The following is a 16,663-nucleotide window of genomic DNA, read 5'->3' on the forward strand; positions in this document are numbered from 1 at the left end:
TAACACTAGTGGGTCACTTTGCACTAAAAGTATGATTCTATGTCTGCATCATGACCCTGTATGATATCTGTGCTGTTCTTCTAAACATGGATAATGTAAGAGAATAATGTAAGAGTGGATAACACTTGTTGTTGTCTATTTTGCGTCAACAGCCATTTGCGTCATTAATTAAGGTAGACTGGATGACTCCTGGCTTTGCCACTGTTACTGTATGATGATCTATCCTTTACTGTTGGGTACTTAAACCCTGGATAATTCTGTGTCAAGTCAGAGACGCATATTCTGGAGTACGCTGTGCTTTGTGTGTGCCTCTCTCCTGTATACAGCCAAATTAAACTCTGCATCTTGATTGTACTTCTTTGTGACTGGATCTCATGTTTCACTTTGGTATGCAATATTTTTACCAACAGTTTATGGAGGTTCTACCCGAGCATTGATTATTTGGATCTATTGAATTAAGGATTTTTTCCTTTTTTCCCAAAATCCAAACCTGCTGTGTGTGATCCCTCAACACGCCAGTGAGACGCACTTATTTGGTATATAAAAGTTCCTTGAAACCTTCTTGGACATACAGCTGTTTTTTGTAAATGTAATTTGCTCCAACATGCACAATGATGTGTTTGGTAGTTTTCCTTAGGACCCCAAGCCATGTCTGATCTGGCTCTATTTCTAATACCAGGCATAGGTATTGACATAACATATGTGCTGAGGTAATTACAGTTCCTTTTGTATTTTGTTTTTTGGGTCTGGCATCTTGCGTTTGTCAATGTTCTGTACTCATATTTGGCTTTCTTAAGTCATTGCATTCATCCACTCCATTAGCAGTGATATCAGCATATTCGGGTACACTCTCTGCATTCCCGGTTTTTGTTGCAGTACTAACTTCATGAGACGTCTCTCGTGATTCATCTATCTTGGATGGAAGGGCATCAATCCTTGATTCCAAAGTAGAAATCCTCTGTTCAAGCTCAGTACATTTTCCACAGGATGTCTTGGGTCTTCCCATGTAGTTCCAAAGAACCACCAGCAGGTGAAGACATTTAATAACTTTTCACAGCATGATTGCAGTATCACAAAAGCCAAAAGGATTGGCGTTTGTGATACTGCAGATTGCAGTTATCATATATTGCCAGTGGAGGGGGTAACTTGATGTTTTGATAAATACACTTCAGAACAGTCTGAAAATCATTTCTGAGCAATCAAATGCATGTCTTTTATCCTTAAATCACAGCTAGTTGTCCACTAATAATCAAATCCTTTTAATGTTTCTCTACATCTATCAGCCTATAGGAATCAAGATATAAATAGAAAATAGCCAAATTGTACAGAATCAATAGATGATGGGCATACAATCTAATTTACATCTGTCCATTACCTTTTTCAAATCTATTATGTTTCAAGCTTTCATCTAAGAAAATGTAATAATGTCTGTTAGTATTTATTCATTTAGTTAGACCTAGCTTCTAGCCAAGACAGAGAGCTAGTGATAATGTACTAAACAGCAAACACATTTAGAATAAATAAATTAATAAAAGGATGAATTGACAGATTCATCAGTGTAGGTCAATGAAAAACTCTCAATTGATTGATTGAGCAACCAAGCACATACCAAGTTACTTTTACGTCATATTAAGATATTTCGATGACACTAAAAATAAATGTGTGGGACAACGTCTCTGCAAAAGGGCAAGCTTATGTTTGATAAATGGAACAGTGCGGGGAGCCGTGGCCTACTGGTTAGCACTTCGGACCCGTAACCGGTTCGAACCCTGACCAGTAGGCACGACTGAAGTGCCCTTGAGCAAGGCACCTAACCCCTCACTGCTCCCCGAGCACCGCTGTTGATGTAGGCAGCTCACTGCGCCGGGATTAGTGTGTGCTTCACCTCACTGTGTGCTGTGTGTGTTTCGCTAATTCACGGATTGGGATAAATGCAGAGACCAAATTTCCGGATCAAAAGAGTATATATACTTATACTGCAAGTCATCCCTGTTAATGGCAGTGAGGTCTGCGGCACCCACGCACTCTCCGATACAGTATGGATGAGCCACACTGAACAACGCCTCAGGATGCGAGCTACTCTTTGTATGCAAGGGGTGTAGGAGGACTGGATCAGGAGGGCGAAAAGCAATTAACAGAGTGAGGGAGAGCAAAAAAGAGGGGTGATTCAGTCAGACAGAGGAGAGTGGGGAAAGACAGAAGCCAATATATAGCTAGAGAGAGAGAAAAAGAGAGAGAGGAGAGGATGGAGAAAATGGTCTGTGGCATCAGAGTGTCTGACAGAAGTAGGTCATCCGCTACACCTATTAGAGTGTTCTAACAAAAAAAAAGCTTTCCCTCAGTCCCAGCAAATCTTCCCCAGATTGCTGAGAAAAGCTAGGGCATTCTCTGGAAAGCTTGGCGTGTTTGTGGAGTATGTTTTACAGGCAAGGGATTTGGCTGCATGACTGGATCAGTAGATGTTCATTTGATATTGTTTTAGGCTCAAATTTGATGATTATCCCTTCATGTTTATGATGATTATCCCTTCATGTAATTTCTCCCTTTATACCCCTATGGGGAAGGAAATTCAGTTGTGATCTCGTCAGCCTTTTATGTTGATGTTTATGTTAGACGTGTTGGGTAATATGACAAATCTATTTATCATGGGACGACAAAGAATTACTCTTATGATTATCATTCAGAATCTTTTATATGCCCATTGATATCATGAACAGCAACATGCATATATGTCAGTCGTATAATTGGAGTATTGAATTCTGGTTTGTATGTGTTTATGATTGTTGTTATTCTGATGGTTTGGTATTGTTATTAGTCTGTTTTAATTTAATATTATTTAGTCTATTACTATTATTAGTATTTTTATGTAGGTTATATGACTAGTTTTAGCTGTTAACTTTTGGTGGTAATGTTTATTGTTATTGTTGTCACCTTGGACAAAAGCATCTGTCAAGAACCATAACCTTTCTCAGTCAGAACCATGAAAAACAGTAGGCTACTATGAAAATATAGAATTGGCATTAAAATGGAAAATCAATGCCTTTGTTGTTTTGCAATGAATTATAGTTCACGCAGTCCTCAAACATTTCATTCATATGAATGTACACATCAACTACCCACAGTAACTACCCACAGTCCTACACCAACAAGACTAAATATTTGACAGATGTAGCCCTATGGGAATTTAGGCTATTTCCTAAAACTACTATTTTCATTTTGGTTATTTTCTTTATAATGCACATTTCATGTTGTTAAGAATGTGTTAAAAATGTTTACATGTACTAAAAATTAAGTTAATTAAAAATGACTTACCTGGAAGAAAGATCCAATCAGGAGTCGGGGTTAGAGGTCACGAGGAAGGAGGAAGATGAACGGGAGGAGAAGGAGACCGGGAAAAAAGAGAGAGACACGAGTGAGATCTGCGCTGTGTACTGCCACCTTAGAAATTGGTAAAACACCAAGTTAATAAGTGTGATAGTAAATGTACCTGCATACTACACAAAGAGTGAGTTACATACATTTGGATAAGTTTGCAGTGTAATAGTTTATGGTTTTGAAGAACTCGGTTAGAGTTCTCAACGAGGAAAAAGAGTGGACGGCTAGTCAGCACGATCTAGCTACAAAGACTTTGCCAGCGAGTAGCCTGCTCGGTTGCCCTTTTGTGCATCGTCTGAAGAAGCACTTATCTCCAGAACCATCCCCTGCTAAGCTGTTGGAAGACGTCTTCAACCACCCGCATCGCCAGCACCGCGTTGCCGCGGCGTGGACAACGACAACGACCAGCACTACTGCAGCAGTGAGTTTTTTTGTTTGCTGCGCAGTGGCGCCAAGTGACCATTTTGTTTGAGGTCTCTACGCTCCCAAGCCACGATACAGGCCTGCAACGTGTCCTCCCTTCTATGACTGTCTGGGTATTCATTCTATTTGCCGGCTTAGCTTTAACTGTATGTGATTTAATGTGTTGTTTGCATAAGTAGCCATTGGATTGAACTGTGTTTTTGGAATTGCACTTATGATAGTTTAACTGTATGTGCATACTATATTTTTTTCAGTAAATAGTTTAAACGTATTTTTGTTGAAGACGTGCATTACATTGGGTTTATGATCTTTATGATTTTGATCCTTAAGGTAAGATAATATTATTGAGTTAAAATTAGCCTGGTTTAAAGTAAAAGTGTTTAAATGCTGATTGAGAAGTGACATTTCAGTTGATGCTTATTGCACTTATTGTATTGATAGCCATTTAAAAAGTTAATGTTTAGTTAACTAAGTGAGATAGCTGCAGACCTTTAGTGCTTTTCTTTAACTTAGTGCTAAAGACACTGTATTGATATTTACATTAGGTTGCCAGCTACCATTAGGGTAGGTATTAAAATAGCTGTAAATGCTAACAAACAAATAATAATTAGGGAAGTACTTTAGAGCATTAATTAAGCTTAGAGAGAGAGATCTCTCACCACATAGGAATTCGGGGAGCGCACTCCACACTAATAGCCAGACACGCTAGGGGGCGCTACATAAAATGGGGGCTCGTCCGGGATGGATTAATTAATGCAATTAACTAATTTGTAAATTGATGCTAATAGCTAGTAGCAGTAGTAGTTAAAATTTTGTTCGTTTCTCAAAGTGTTGAAGTTTACTGAGAAGCTAAATACTGATACTGATTATAGGTTAACATATGCTTTAGCGGTTAGCGTTAGCCTCAGAATTTATTAGCTTCTTTAAGAAAATAAAAAAAAAGTTGTAGAGAAAACCTAAAAGCCTAACAGAAAATGGAGCCTCAGAATAGCACTGTAGAACTAGTTAAAGAGCTCAAAGACTGGTGCAAAAGAGAAGAATTGGATGAAGACCATGCTGTGATGGTGATGATTCTAGAAGAAGTGGAAAACGCATTGATTGAAGAAACAATGGGAACAATCAAAGCTTTAGGCCGAGTGCGAGTGAGAGGACGTACTCTCAGTTTGAAGCTGAATCGTCTTACAGTGCTATGCGAGTGTAAAGAGCGGGTTGACCCCACTAAAGTTCCGTCTGAAGTGGTGCCGGATGGCAAAACGGAGAAATGGAGGATAGTTATTGCTTCGGAAAGTCCTGTTTCTGGCGGGAGTGTTCCTCTAAGCCCGTTAACTAGTTTGTTGGGAGAACCACCGGAGGGTGGCTCAGCAGAGTCTATTATTCGTGCGGTAGGGGATTTGTTGACTAAGATGGGGAAACCATCAGGTGAGAACAGCAGTTACCGTCGTCTGAGAGTGTTCTCAGGTACTTTGCCAACTCCAGTTGGAGAAGAGTCTCTTGAGCATTGGCTAGAGCATGCGCGTCTGATGGTCGAGGAGAGCGAGTGTTCTACTAAGGAGAAACGACGGCGTATCATGGAAAGTCTGAAAGGTCCTGCGTTAGCTATTGTAAAGGCTGTGCGGATTGGTGATCCGGAGGTTAGTCCTGCTCTATGCTTAGAAGCCATTGAGAGTGCTTTTGGGTCTGCTGAGACGGGTGAAGACCTGTATTTTGCCTTTAGGTTGCTACAGCAGCAGCCAAAGGAGAAGTTGTCTGACTTTCTTAGGCGTGTAGAGTTGTCGTTGACCAAGGTAGTTCGTCGCGGAGGTCTCCCTACAGGCCGTGCTGACCGTGCTCGAGTGGAGCAGCTGCTGAGAGGTGCTGTCCACTCCGATATGATGCTTGTCCAACTCAAACTCAGGGAAAGGAAGGAAAACCCTCCATCATTCTTGGAACTGCTGAGTGAGATCAGGAGTGAAGAAGAGTATGAGTCTTCTAGGATGAAGCTGAACACCTCTGTCCAGAGAGTTCACACAAACCCTGCTACAGACAGTAGACAGGATGATGTTGATAGTTTGAGAACAGAAATTAAAGAACTCAAGTCAATGTTCACTGCCATGAGTACGTTGCCTAGCCAGGTTGTAGCAGATAGCAAAGGACCTGTGTCAATGACAAAGATGCCCACCCCCGAGACAGGTGGGGATAAGGAAGTAGATGTTTTAAGAAAACAGGTGAAGAACCTACAGAAGCAAATGGCCGGCCATAAGCTTAAAGTCTCTGAATCCACTACTTCAGTTCTTAGAGTAGAGCCATCAAGACAAGCCCATAGGGATAATAGAAAGCAACCATCTAACGACTCAGATGGGAACTTTTGTTATCGCTGTGGTGAAAACGGCCACTACTCTGCCAAATGCCAGAATGCAGAGAATCAGGGCAAAGTGATTCAAAAGCTGATACAGTCTCTAAAGAAAGCAAAACAGGGTGATCCATCTTCCCAAGCATCAGGCGGTCATCACACCGTGTGCTCAGCTAAGAAAAGTGAAGTAACCACCCTTAAAAGAGGCATTCCTCAAGGACTGATCGGCCCCTGTTCAATCATTCCAGTGAAGATAAATGGCCAGCACTGTGATGCGCTTCTGGATAGCGGCTCTCAAATCACAATCATCTTTGAGACCTGGTATAAGCACCACTTACCTGATGTCCCAATCCAGCCAGTGTCAGGGTTGGCTATATGGGGTTTAAGTGACACCAGTTACCCCTACCTGGGATATGTCGTAGTGGAGATGGAATTTTCAGAAAAGGTCACAGGTGCAAAGGAGACTCTTTCCGTTCTTGCTCTGATTTGCCCAAGTCCCAAAAGTCCTGAAAAGACCCCTGTGATCTTAGGCACAAATGCCAACCTGTTCCAGCGACTGTCCCAGCTCTGCCGAGAGACCACAGGGGTGGACATTGCACAGACTCTTGGCATAAAGACAAAGAATACCATCGTTCACACCGACCAACCAATCACTGAGGGTGAAGAGGATGAAGTGGCATGTGTGAAGTGGATGGGTCCAGGCTCTCTAACCTTACCTCCGGGTGGTGAATGCTGCGCCATCTGTGAAGTAGAGTTGAAGAGGCCTCTGGGTAAAGACATGTTGATGGTTGAGGCATCACCCACCGCTCCATTACCCTCTGGAGTACTGCTACAGCCTATGGTCATGCCGAGTACCTCAGTGGATGATCACCTCACTGTCCTCATCCAGAATGAGTCTATGAAAGACACAGTCATTCCAATTGGAACTGTCGTAGGCCAGCTGTGTCACGCTGATCCAGTCGTTCCATCTCTGAAAGTTGACACTGAGGCTGTGACTGTGCCAACAGAGTTAGACCCTCAACTTATCCAGTTTGGCGACTCGCCCATACCACACCAATGGAAAGCGCGACTCCGTCAAAAGTTATGTGAGCGAGCAAGCGTATTCTCATTGCACGAGTGGGATGTCGGCCTGGCAAAGGAGGTGGAACATCATATCAGGATGACTGACGCAAAGCCATTCAGAGAACGTTCAAGACGTTTAGCTCCAGCGGATATTGATGATGTTCGTCAGCACTTGCAAGAGTTGTTAAAGGCTGGTATAATTAAGGAGTCACGTAGCCAGTACGCATCACCAATTGTGATAGCCAGAAAGAAAACTGGGCGTATCAGAATGTGCATTGACTATAGGACCCTAAATAGGCGTACAATTCCAGACCAGTACACGACTCCTCGCATAGATGATGCGTTAGATTGTTTAACTGGGAGCAAATGGTTTTCCGTTCTCGACTTACGCAGCGGGTACTACCAGATCGCCATGGCGGAGGAGGACAAAGAAAAAACTGCCTTCATTTGTCCCCTCGGATTTTTTCAATTCGAAAGAATGCCTCAAGGCATAACAGGAGCCCCTGCAACGTTCCAAAGACTTATGGAGAAAGCTGTCGGCGATATGAATCTCCTTCAGGTGTTAGTTTATTTAGACGATCTCATAGTCTTTGGACGTTCATTAGAAGAACATGAAGAACGCCTCCTGCGGGTGTTAGATAGGCTGGAAGAGGTTGGGCTAAAACTATCCCTTGACAAGTGTCAATTTTGTCAACCCAGGGTTAAGTATGTGGGTCACATAGTGTCCGCTGATGGTGTTGCTACTGACCCTGAGAAGCTAGAGGCAGTCGCTAGGTGGCCTAGGCCCACAGATCTTAAATCGCTGCGGTCGTTTCTAGGTTTCTGTGGGTATTATAGACGCTTTATAGCAAACTATTCTGCGATCGTTAGGCCCCTCACAGAGCTGACAAAGGGCTATGCCCCCACCCAGCATGGAAGGAAACAAGCCCCAGACAAGACCAAGACCTACTTTAAAGACTCAGAACCATTTAATGACCGATGGGATCAGTCCTGCACAGACGCATTCAATCGTATCATTCAGTGTCTGCTCAATGCACCTGTACTGGCATTTGCTGATGCCAATAAGCCATATGTCCTACACACAGACGCAAGTTTCAAAGGGCTCGGTGCCGTACTCTATCAGGAACATCCAGAAGGGTTGAGACCCGTGGCGTTTGCCAGCAGAAAGTTGAGCTCTCCTGAACAACGATACCCTGTACATCAGCTAGAGTTCCTTGCGTTGAAATGGGCTGTCGTTGATAAATTTCACGACTACCTCTATGGAGCGAAGTTCACCGTACGCACCGACAATAACCCGTTGACTTATGTACTTACCACGGCCAAACTCAATGCGACCGGTCATCGTTGGCTGGCAGCCCTGGCCACCTATGACTTCGATGTAAAGTATAGGCCTGGAAAAGCAAACATTGATGCTGACTTGCTGTCTCGCAACTTACATGAAGGTGGGGAGTGGGATGGCATGTCTCAGAACATAGTGAAGTCCATATGTCGGCGGGTGGAAGTGGACGTATCCCCAAATTCGTCCCCCAGGTATGTGGAACAATTAGGAGCTTCGCCAGCATGTATTCCGGAAGTGTATGCCTTTTCGTCTCAGTTACACCTCAGCTCACTGGAGCAACTATCAAAAGCGGACTTGATGACTGCTCAGAAGAGGGATGCTGTGATCAGACGTGTGATTGAGGCAGTGAAACAGGGAGTCTGGCCTAGCAACAAAGATTTAGACACCGAGATGCTACTGATGAAGAGGGAAGTTGGCAGACTACTGATGAGAGATGGACTTCTGTACAGGGCAAGCAAGAAAGCTGCAGAGGAGGCACTACAACTTGTGCTGCCTGCTGAGTTCAGAGAAGTGGTGTTGCACTCTCTTCATGACGACATGGGCCACTTAGGCGTGGAGAGGGTAACTCAACTCCTAAGAGCAAGATTCTACTGGCCCAAAATGGCTCATGAGGCAGAGAAATATGTGCGGAACTGTGGACTGTGCATCACTCGCAAAACACCTGCCAAGAAAGCCGCCTCCTTACACCAAATCACCAGCAGTGGTCCTATGGATCTCGTGTGTATTGACTTTTTGTCAATGGAACCCGATTCCAGAGGCATTAGTAACGTCCTGGTTGTGACCGATAACTATACCAGATATGCTCAAGCCTTTCCTGCAAAGAATCAGAAAGCCCTGACGGTAGCTAAGATCCTAGTCGAAAAGTATTTTGTTCACTATGGCTTACCTGTTAGGATTCATTCTGATCAGGGAAGAGATTTTGAGTCGAGACTGATTAGAGAGCTGTTGACTACCTTGGGCATACGGAAATCACGAACGACTCCGTATCACCCGCAAGGGGACCCCCAACCGGAGCGGTTCAACCGCACGCTGCTCTCTATGTTGGCTACGTTAGGCCAAGAGAAGAAGAGGTCCTGGAGTCAGCATGTAGCCTCCTTAGTGCATGCATACAACAGCACAAAAAGTGATGCGACGGGATACTCTCCTTACTACTTAATGTTCGGTAGGGAAGCTAGACTACCGGTAGACCTGTGCTTCGAGACATCCAAAGATGGAACTGAGGAGAGAAATCATTTCCAGTATGTCGAAAGCCTGAAACGTGACCTGCAACGAGCCTATCAACTTGCTAGTCAAGCGGCTGACAAGACTCACTTGAGGAACAAGAGAGCCTATGATCAAAAGGTCAAGTTTCAGAACATACAGGAAGGAGACCGTGTTCTTCTAAAGAATCTTGGACTAAAAGGGAAACACAAACTGGAAAGTCGATGGAGTTCCATACCCCATGTAGTAGTAGGAAAGATGCCGAACTTACCTGTATTCCGTGTGAGACCTGAAGGAGGCAGAGGCGGAGTAAGAACCATCCATCGTGACCACATCTTACCTATTGGGCAATCTGTGAGGATCCCAGTGGAGCAAGCCTGTGAAGAAACCCCTTTAAGACCTAGAACACGTTCAACCCGAACAAGACAAAGACAACCGATTGTGAGTCAAAGAGAAGAAGTTCCAGAGCTGACGGATTCCTCATCTGATGTGGAGTGTGGCCATTCCCATAGATCATACCGGGAGTATCTGGAACGTCTGCTGAAGAGGCGAGAAGTGTCGGATAGAATCTCCGTGAGTTCACAGTATGAAGACGCCATAGAACCAAGTCCTGTGCAGTCAGCTGAAGTGCTGGAGTCCGACATACAAGGTGACGAAGAAGGTCGAGCTGTGGCAGATTCGGATCCTTATGATTCCGAAACAGACCTGGATGCTGGAAGAAATCCTGTCCACGCACCTAAAGAAAAACTGAGCTGTAAACCAAAAGTTAATAGGGTACTTAGACCAAGAATAACTGAGAAAAGACAAATAAAACCTGTGTTTAGACTTACTTATGACGAACCTGGAAAGGCAAGTGAGCAACCAATAACAATAGTTCATAGAGGCATTATCATTAAGTTAGGTAAAAACTAAGTTGGGTACAAAGTCCACAGTGTATATAAAAAGGTTTAATACTTTAAATAGGATCTAGAGTTAAGGTGTTCTAGTGTCTAATGAGGACATTTAGACATTTAGTAAGGGGAGGATGTAGCCCTATGGGAATTTAGGCTATTTCCTAAAACTACTATTTTCATTTTGGTTATTTTCTTTATAATGCACATTTCATGTTGTTAAGAATGTGTTAAAAATGTTTACATGTACTAAAAATTAAGTTAATTAAAAATGACTTACCTGGAAGAAAGATCCAATCAGGAGTCGGGGTTAGAGGTCACGAGGAAGGAGGAAGATGAACGGGAGGAGAAGGAGACCGGGAAAAAAGAGAGAGACACGAGTGAGATCTGCGCTGTGTACTGCCACCTTAGAAATTGGTAAAACACCAAGTTAATAAGTGTGATAGTAAATGTACCTGCATACTACACAAAGAGTGAGTTACATACATTTGGATAAGTTTGCAGTGTAATAGTTTATGGTTTTGAAGAACTCGGTTAGAGTTCTCAACGAGGAAAAAGAGTGGACGGCTAGTCAGCACGATCTAGCTACAAAGACTTTGCCAGCGAGTAGCCTGCTCGGTTGCCCTTTTGTGCATCGTCTGAAGAAGCACTTATCTCCAGAACCATCCCCTGCTAAGCTGTTGGAAGACGTCTTCAACCACCCGCATCGCCAGCACCGCGTTGCCGCGGCGTGGACAACGACAACGACCAGCACTACTGCAGCAGTGAGTTTTTTTGTTTGCTGCGCAGTGGCGCCAAGTGACCATTTTGTTTGAGGTCTCTACGCTCCCAAGCCACGATACAGGCCTGCAACGTGTCCTCCCTTCTATGACTGTCTGGGTATTCATTCTATTTGCCGGCTTAGCTTTAACTGTATGTGATTTAATGTGTTGTTTGCATAAGTAGCCATTGGATTGAACTGTGTTTTTGGAATTGCACTTATGATAGTTTAACTGTATGTGCATACTATATTTTTTTCAGTAAATAGTTTAAACGTATTTTTGTTGAAGACGTGCATTACATTGGGTTTATGATCTTTATGATTTTGATCCTTAAGGTAAGATAATATTATTGAGTTAAAATTAGCCTGGTTTAAAGTAAAAGTGTTTAAATGCTGATTGAGAAGTGACATTTCAGTTGATGCTTATTGCACTTATTGTATTGATAGCCATTTAAAAAGTTAATGTTTAGTTAACTAAGTGAGATAGCTGCAGACCTTTAGTGCTTTTCTTTAACTTAGTGCTAAAGACACTGTATTGATATTTACATTAGGTTGCCAGCTACCATTAGGGTAGGTATTAAAATAGCTGTAAATGCTAACAAACAAATAATAATTAGGGAAGTACTTTAGAGCATTAATTAAGCTTAGAGAGAGAGATCTCTCACCACATAGGAATTCGGGGAGCGCACTCCACACTAATAGCCAGACACGCTAGGGGGCGCTACACAGAGGAGTTTGGTCTCTCTCTTTCTTCAAATGTATCAGTCCTGTAGAGGTTCCTTACCAGCATCATCTCGACATGGAGCTGAAACCATCACTTGCAGTGTTGCTCTGTGTAAAGCTTGCCATTCCATAGCTCACACAGTACCTACCCAAGCTATTGCCAGGTCACATCTACTGTATATCTTTCTCCTCAAATATTTAATCTTACAGATGGTTAGAATAAGGATCTAATGATGAAAAATCACCAATGCAACATGGAGAAATCTTTTACTGACAAATTATACAGATCAGTCCAGGCAGTAAACTATGGATAGCACACTCTCCCGACAGAAATGAATTTCTATCAAAAAATAGAAAATTATATAGGCCTACGTTCACACAGACCATTTTTTTGGGAGAAAATATTGTTACAAAATGGTGCCATAGCCAACATGGTAATATCTGAAACTGCTATTTACGATTACCTAAAGAATACAAATGCCAAGAAGGGAATCAAGCGAAGCCAGGGGTGATAAGAGTAGGCTATATTCTACGCGTGTTTGTGTACGGTCAAACCCCCTCATTTATTATGCAGAAGGAGCGGCAGAGCAGCTGCAGCTTCGCCAGGGATGTAGCTGTGCAAGCGCGGTTGTAAAGGAAACCGGTAGACTATTACATTTGATTTTTTTGACGTTGAATTTAGCCAAACGAGCATTGTGGTGTCTTTAGGGGGGTTCGTCCTTAAAGAACAATAGTGCGGAAGCAGTGTAGGTTACATTTCCCAAGTGTCAGCCAGTCGTCTTGAATGTGAGCACGGTGGTGAACTAACTTTACGGTAACATGCCGAGAAGAATGGGATTTTTGGTTGCAGCATGCGTATTGCTACGTATTGGAATAACAGGTAAGACGTTCAAATTAAGGAAGTGTGTTAAATTAAGGAACTGTGTTAAATGTGTGATTTTAGGTGACCGTACATTTGGGCGTATGCTGGTGCTTGGCGACCGGTGCCCAGCATAATGATTGATTGTCAACCATTATGTGGTCCATCATGCACAGAATAATAATATATCTACCATAAATGTGTCAGCGGAGCAGATTACATGATTGTATAGTTTCATGGCGTACGTGTATAGCTCTGCTGTCTACTGTCAGTCTAGCCAACTCCGTTACTCAGGTGAATTGAGACGACTTTTATCGTTAATACGGGTAGGCTATTATTGCCGGGATGCATCTTCTTTATAGACACGTTTCCAGGCATATTTGGTCGCCTCTCAGCAGCCGACTGAATTCCCATCCTCGGCCCAATGACAGAGCTCCTTTCAGCACCAGGGCTAGCAACCGTCCGAAAACAACGCTGTCGCCGGGGAGAAAACGTGCCAACTGTTATGGTAAAGGCTGCTTAGGGAAACGTATATAAGACGCTTAGATGATGGAGCGGTGCAGTGCGTCTGTAATGAAACACGATCCCTATGTTGAACCGCGATTTGAACTATGCGAAGAAGCATTTCTCATCTATTGGTTATTCATCAATTTTATTCCCATTACTCAATTGTATCACCATAGGCTTGCTGGTAAACTGATGGTCACCTTCAGAAGACCCTCTCCCTCACACATACACATACACACTTCCCCTAAGTCAGACCCAATGAATGTGATGTTTTGATGGGTTTGGGATTGGGGTGGGGATTTGAGGGTCTGGCAATAAGCCAGATCTTCATTGCTGAGGGCACTGATGGATGAGTGAATGAACAACTTAATTAAACAGCAGTACAGCAGACAGCATTTCCTCCTCACCTCCACTATTTCCACTCTTTCTGTGCAATGTTCTTCTCCCTTGTACTGTCAGAATTACCTTCCACCTTGGCTTTTTATATGACGGTATATTGTATTATGACACCACTGTTCTATAGGCTATAATATGTATTATAGCCTATAGATAGGCTATATAGCCTATAGATTTTATAAAAGATAGATAGGCTATATAGCCTATAGATTTGATAAAACACTGATAAACCCCAGAGAATGGTAGAATGGTTTTCTACTTTTCGCCATGTAATGAGAGAAAACATATACTAGCATGCACTAAAATGTGTAGTCTCTCCTCTGACACAACAACAGCATTTTTGATCAGTGTACAGACTGACTAATTTGTTGGAACTTGATAACAAGTCACCTTGATTAAAGCATTTGAAACATCAACATCAAATGTCGCCCATACCTTACAGGTGGATTTTCTGGGGACCATAGCAATGACCTGATCTACCGCCGTGTGGACCGTGAGGGTCATGAGATGACCTTTGACCTGGGGACGGGCACCTGGCACAGGGGCCAGTCCCATGCCAGGATGGCTAAGCTGATGCCTGCTGCACTGATGGAGTCCCGATTCCGCCAGGCACCGCACAGGCATGGCGTCAGTCTGCTGGCACGGACCGATCACGAGGTTCACATCGAGAACGTCCATGTCTCTGCTCGACACATTGTTACCGTGGTGAGTAACCTGTGAACCTCACTTGACTTTGATTTGTACAGCTTTGTATGATATTGCAAATTATGTTTTTTTATTATTATTTAACAAGCTGGATTGTTCTGTCAAAGCCTAAATATTGGCGTATTGTAGTACATTGAATAGCCTAGTGTGTTTTGGTATAAGACTGCTGACTGCTGGGTTTTTGATGATATTCTGTTTTAATGATATTGCACTCTTGAAGGCTGTCATGATCTAGCCTAGGCTGCTTTGATATCAACATGTTTCTTGGCTGAATAAGGGCTGCAGATAGTCAGACATTGAGAAATGCTGTCGGTGTGTGAGAGCGTGTGTATGTTTGTGCGCGCGCGCGCGTGCGCGTGTGTGTGTGTGTGTGTGTGTGTGTGTGTGTGTGTGTGTGTGTCAGGTCTCTCCCAGATGGCCTTCTTGTCTTCTTATTTTCATCTCGCAGTGAGATTTATGATTAGTGGCATCTGCTGCTATAACAGACAGGCTCTCCAAGGATGTGTGTGTGTGTGTGTGTGTGTGTGTGTGTGTGTGTGTGTGTGTGTGTAGTGTTGCACCTAAGGGAGCATGGACCTTTATGTCTGACAGATACACGTCGTTCCTAAGTGCGTGGCAGAAGACTGATGGCTTTTCAGCAGTTTAATATCTTAGAGATAATCAATCACATTATCAAAACAGAGTTCACAAGGTAGTCACATGTAGCCTTCACATGTATCCATCACATGTAGCCTTCACATGCAGCCTTTACATGCAGCCTTCACATGCAGCCTTCACATGTAGTCTTCACAAGTAGTCTTCATATATACCCTCTAGGGTGTGGTGCCATTATCAACTGCACAGTCATCTTTCTTTGCTAGATCTCATTCAAAGGCCCAAATCTCATTCTTCTTCTTTTTCATTTCTTCTGGTGTCGGTGGCAGTCAGAGAAAAGCATATTGCATGATGGGAATGTTGACAAATGTCCCTCCTGCTGAGTGTTATGTAACTGGCAGATAAGCAGCAGGTCTGCCCTTGAGTTTCACATTGAGCATCCAGGCTTCTGATTCTGAAACGGGTTCTTGCCAGACCTGGGCCAGCACTGCTCAGTTGTCCGTCTGCCTGGGCCCATGCTGTGTACTGAAGGCGGAGGTAGCTTTGTCACTCACTGGAAAGGGTTACATGATGCGTCATAGAGACATACATTACCATGCATTATCAGACAGAGACAAGTATCTTAAGCCATATTCTGTATGCAATACAGTGGCATACATTATCTATCAGACAGAGGCAAATATCTGTCAGATATCTCTTAAAGCATTTTTTTGTGTCCTCATCACTTTTTTTAGTAATCTTTCTCTCTCTGTATATGTTTATTTGTTTCTATAATTGTAGGGGTGTGTCTTTGTATGTCTATTGTGCAACAATTTATTTTTTCCTCACCACTGTTTTATATATCTGTTAGTTCACACTGTGTGTGGGTGGTGGGTGTGTAAAGTTGTGTACATCACATCTGTGTGTGTGTGTATGTGTGTGTGTGTGTGTGTGTGTGTGTGTGTGTGTGTAATAGAGAGAGAGACACTGTGTGTGTGTGTGTGTGCATGTGGGCAGACTGCACCCACTCACCTCCCAGTCTCCCGGTGCCGACTTCAGACAATTAGGTTAATGCACCTGTTGAGAAGTTTTGGAAGGCGCCCCGCGTTGGCTTTGAAAGTGTTGAAAAATCAATCCCTAGCCTGTCGAGGAGAAGCCGTCATCTCAGAGCACTCAAGCCGCGGAAGGAACACTCTCATCCGCTGATTGGCCTGAGGGAGGAAAAATGCCGTCCTCTTAAGAGCCGTCTTGCAGTCATGTCCCAAGAGGATCCGTTTTATTGGACCCCGTAGAACCCGCCCGTTCTAAGGATGACTTTCTCTGACCTGAGATTAGGATGTTTACAAATAAAAATGTGTCTTTTCTCTAAAAAAGCACAATTCATTTTCTATATTTTTTATACATGCTAATTTAATTTTCTTTGGAAAAAAGGCCATTTAATCCCTCACAATCTGTTTGTGCCTGTATGCTTGTGTCTACATGATTGTTCTTCTTCTCCTTTTGTGGTTTCATAGCATTACCA

General features: G+C 43.2%; 1 protein-coding gene across 2 annotated transcripts in view; it reads left to right on the forward strand.

The window, feature by feature from the left end:
• The first annotated feature begins 286 nt into the window (after nt 1-286).
• ptprr (protein tyrosine phosphatase receptor type R) overlaps nt 287-16,663 on the forward strand; it is a 61,476-nt gene continuing 45,099 nt past the window's right edge. Inside the window, exons 1-2 of one of the 2 annotated variants that reach the window (XM_042077896.1) lie at nt 287-518; nt 14,306-14,568. In XM_042077896.1, the coding sequence (XP_041933830.1) occupies nt 14,371-14,568 (198 nt within the window). In that variant the 5' untranslated portion in view covers nt 287-518; nt 14,306-14,370. Of the gene's footprint in view, nt 519-12,700; nt 12,982-14,305; nt 14,569-16,663 lie in introns of those variants that run through there. The other variant, XM_042077895.1, reaches the window with a different exon arrangement.

This window comes from Alosa sapidissima, chromosome 22 (genome assembly GCF_018492685.1).
Source record: "Alosa sapidissima isolate fAloSap1 chromosome 22, fAloSap1.pri, whole genome shotgun sequence".
NCBI classification, from domain to species: Eukaryota; Metazoa; Chordata; class Actinopteri; order Clupeiformes; family Clupeidae; genus Alosa; species Alosa sapidissima.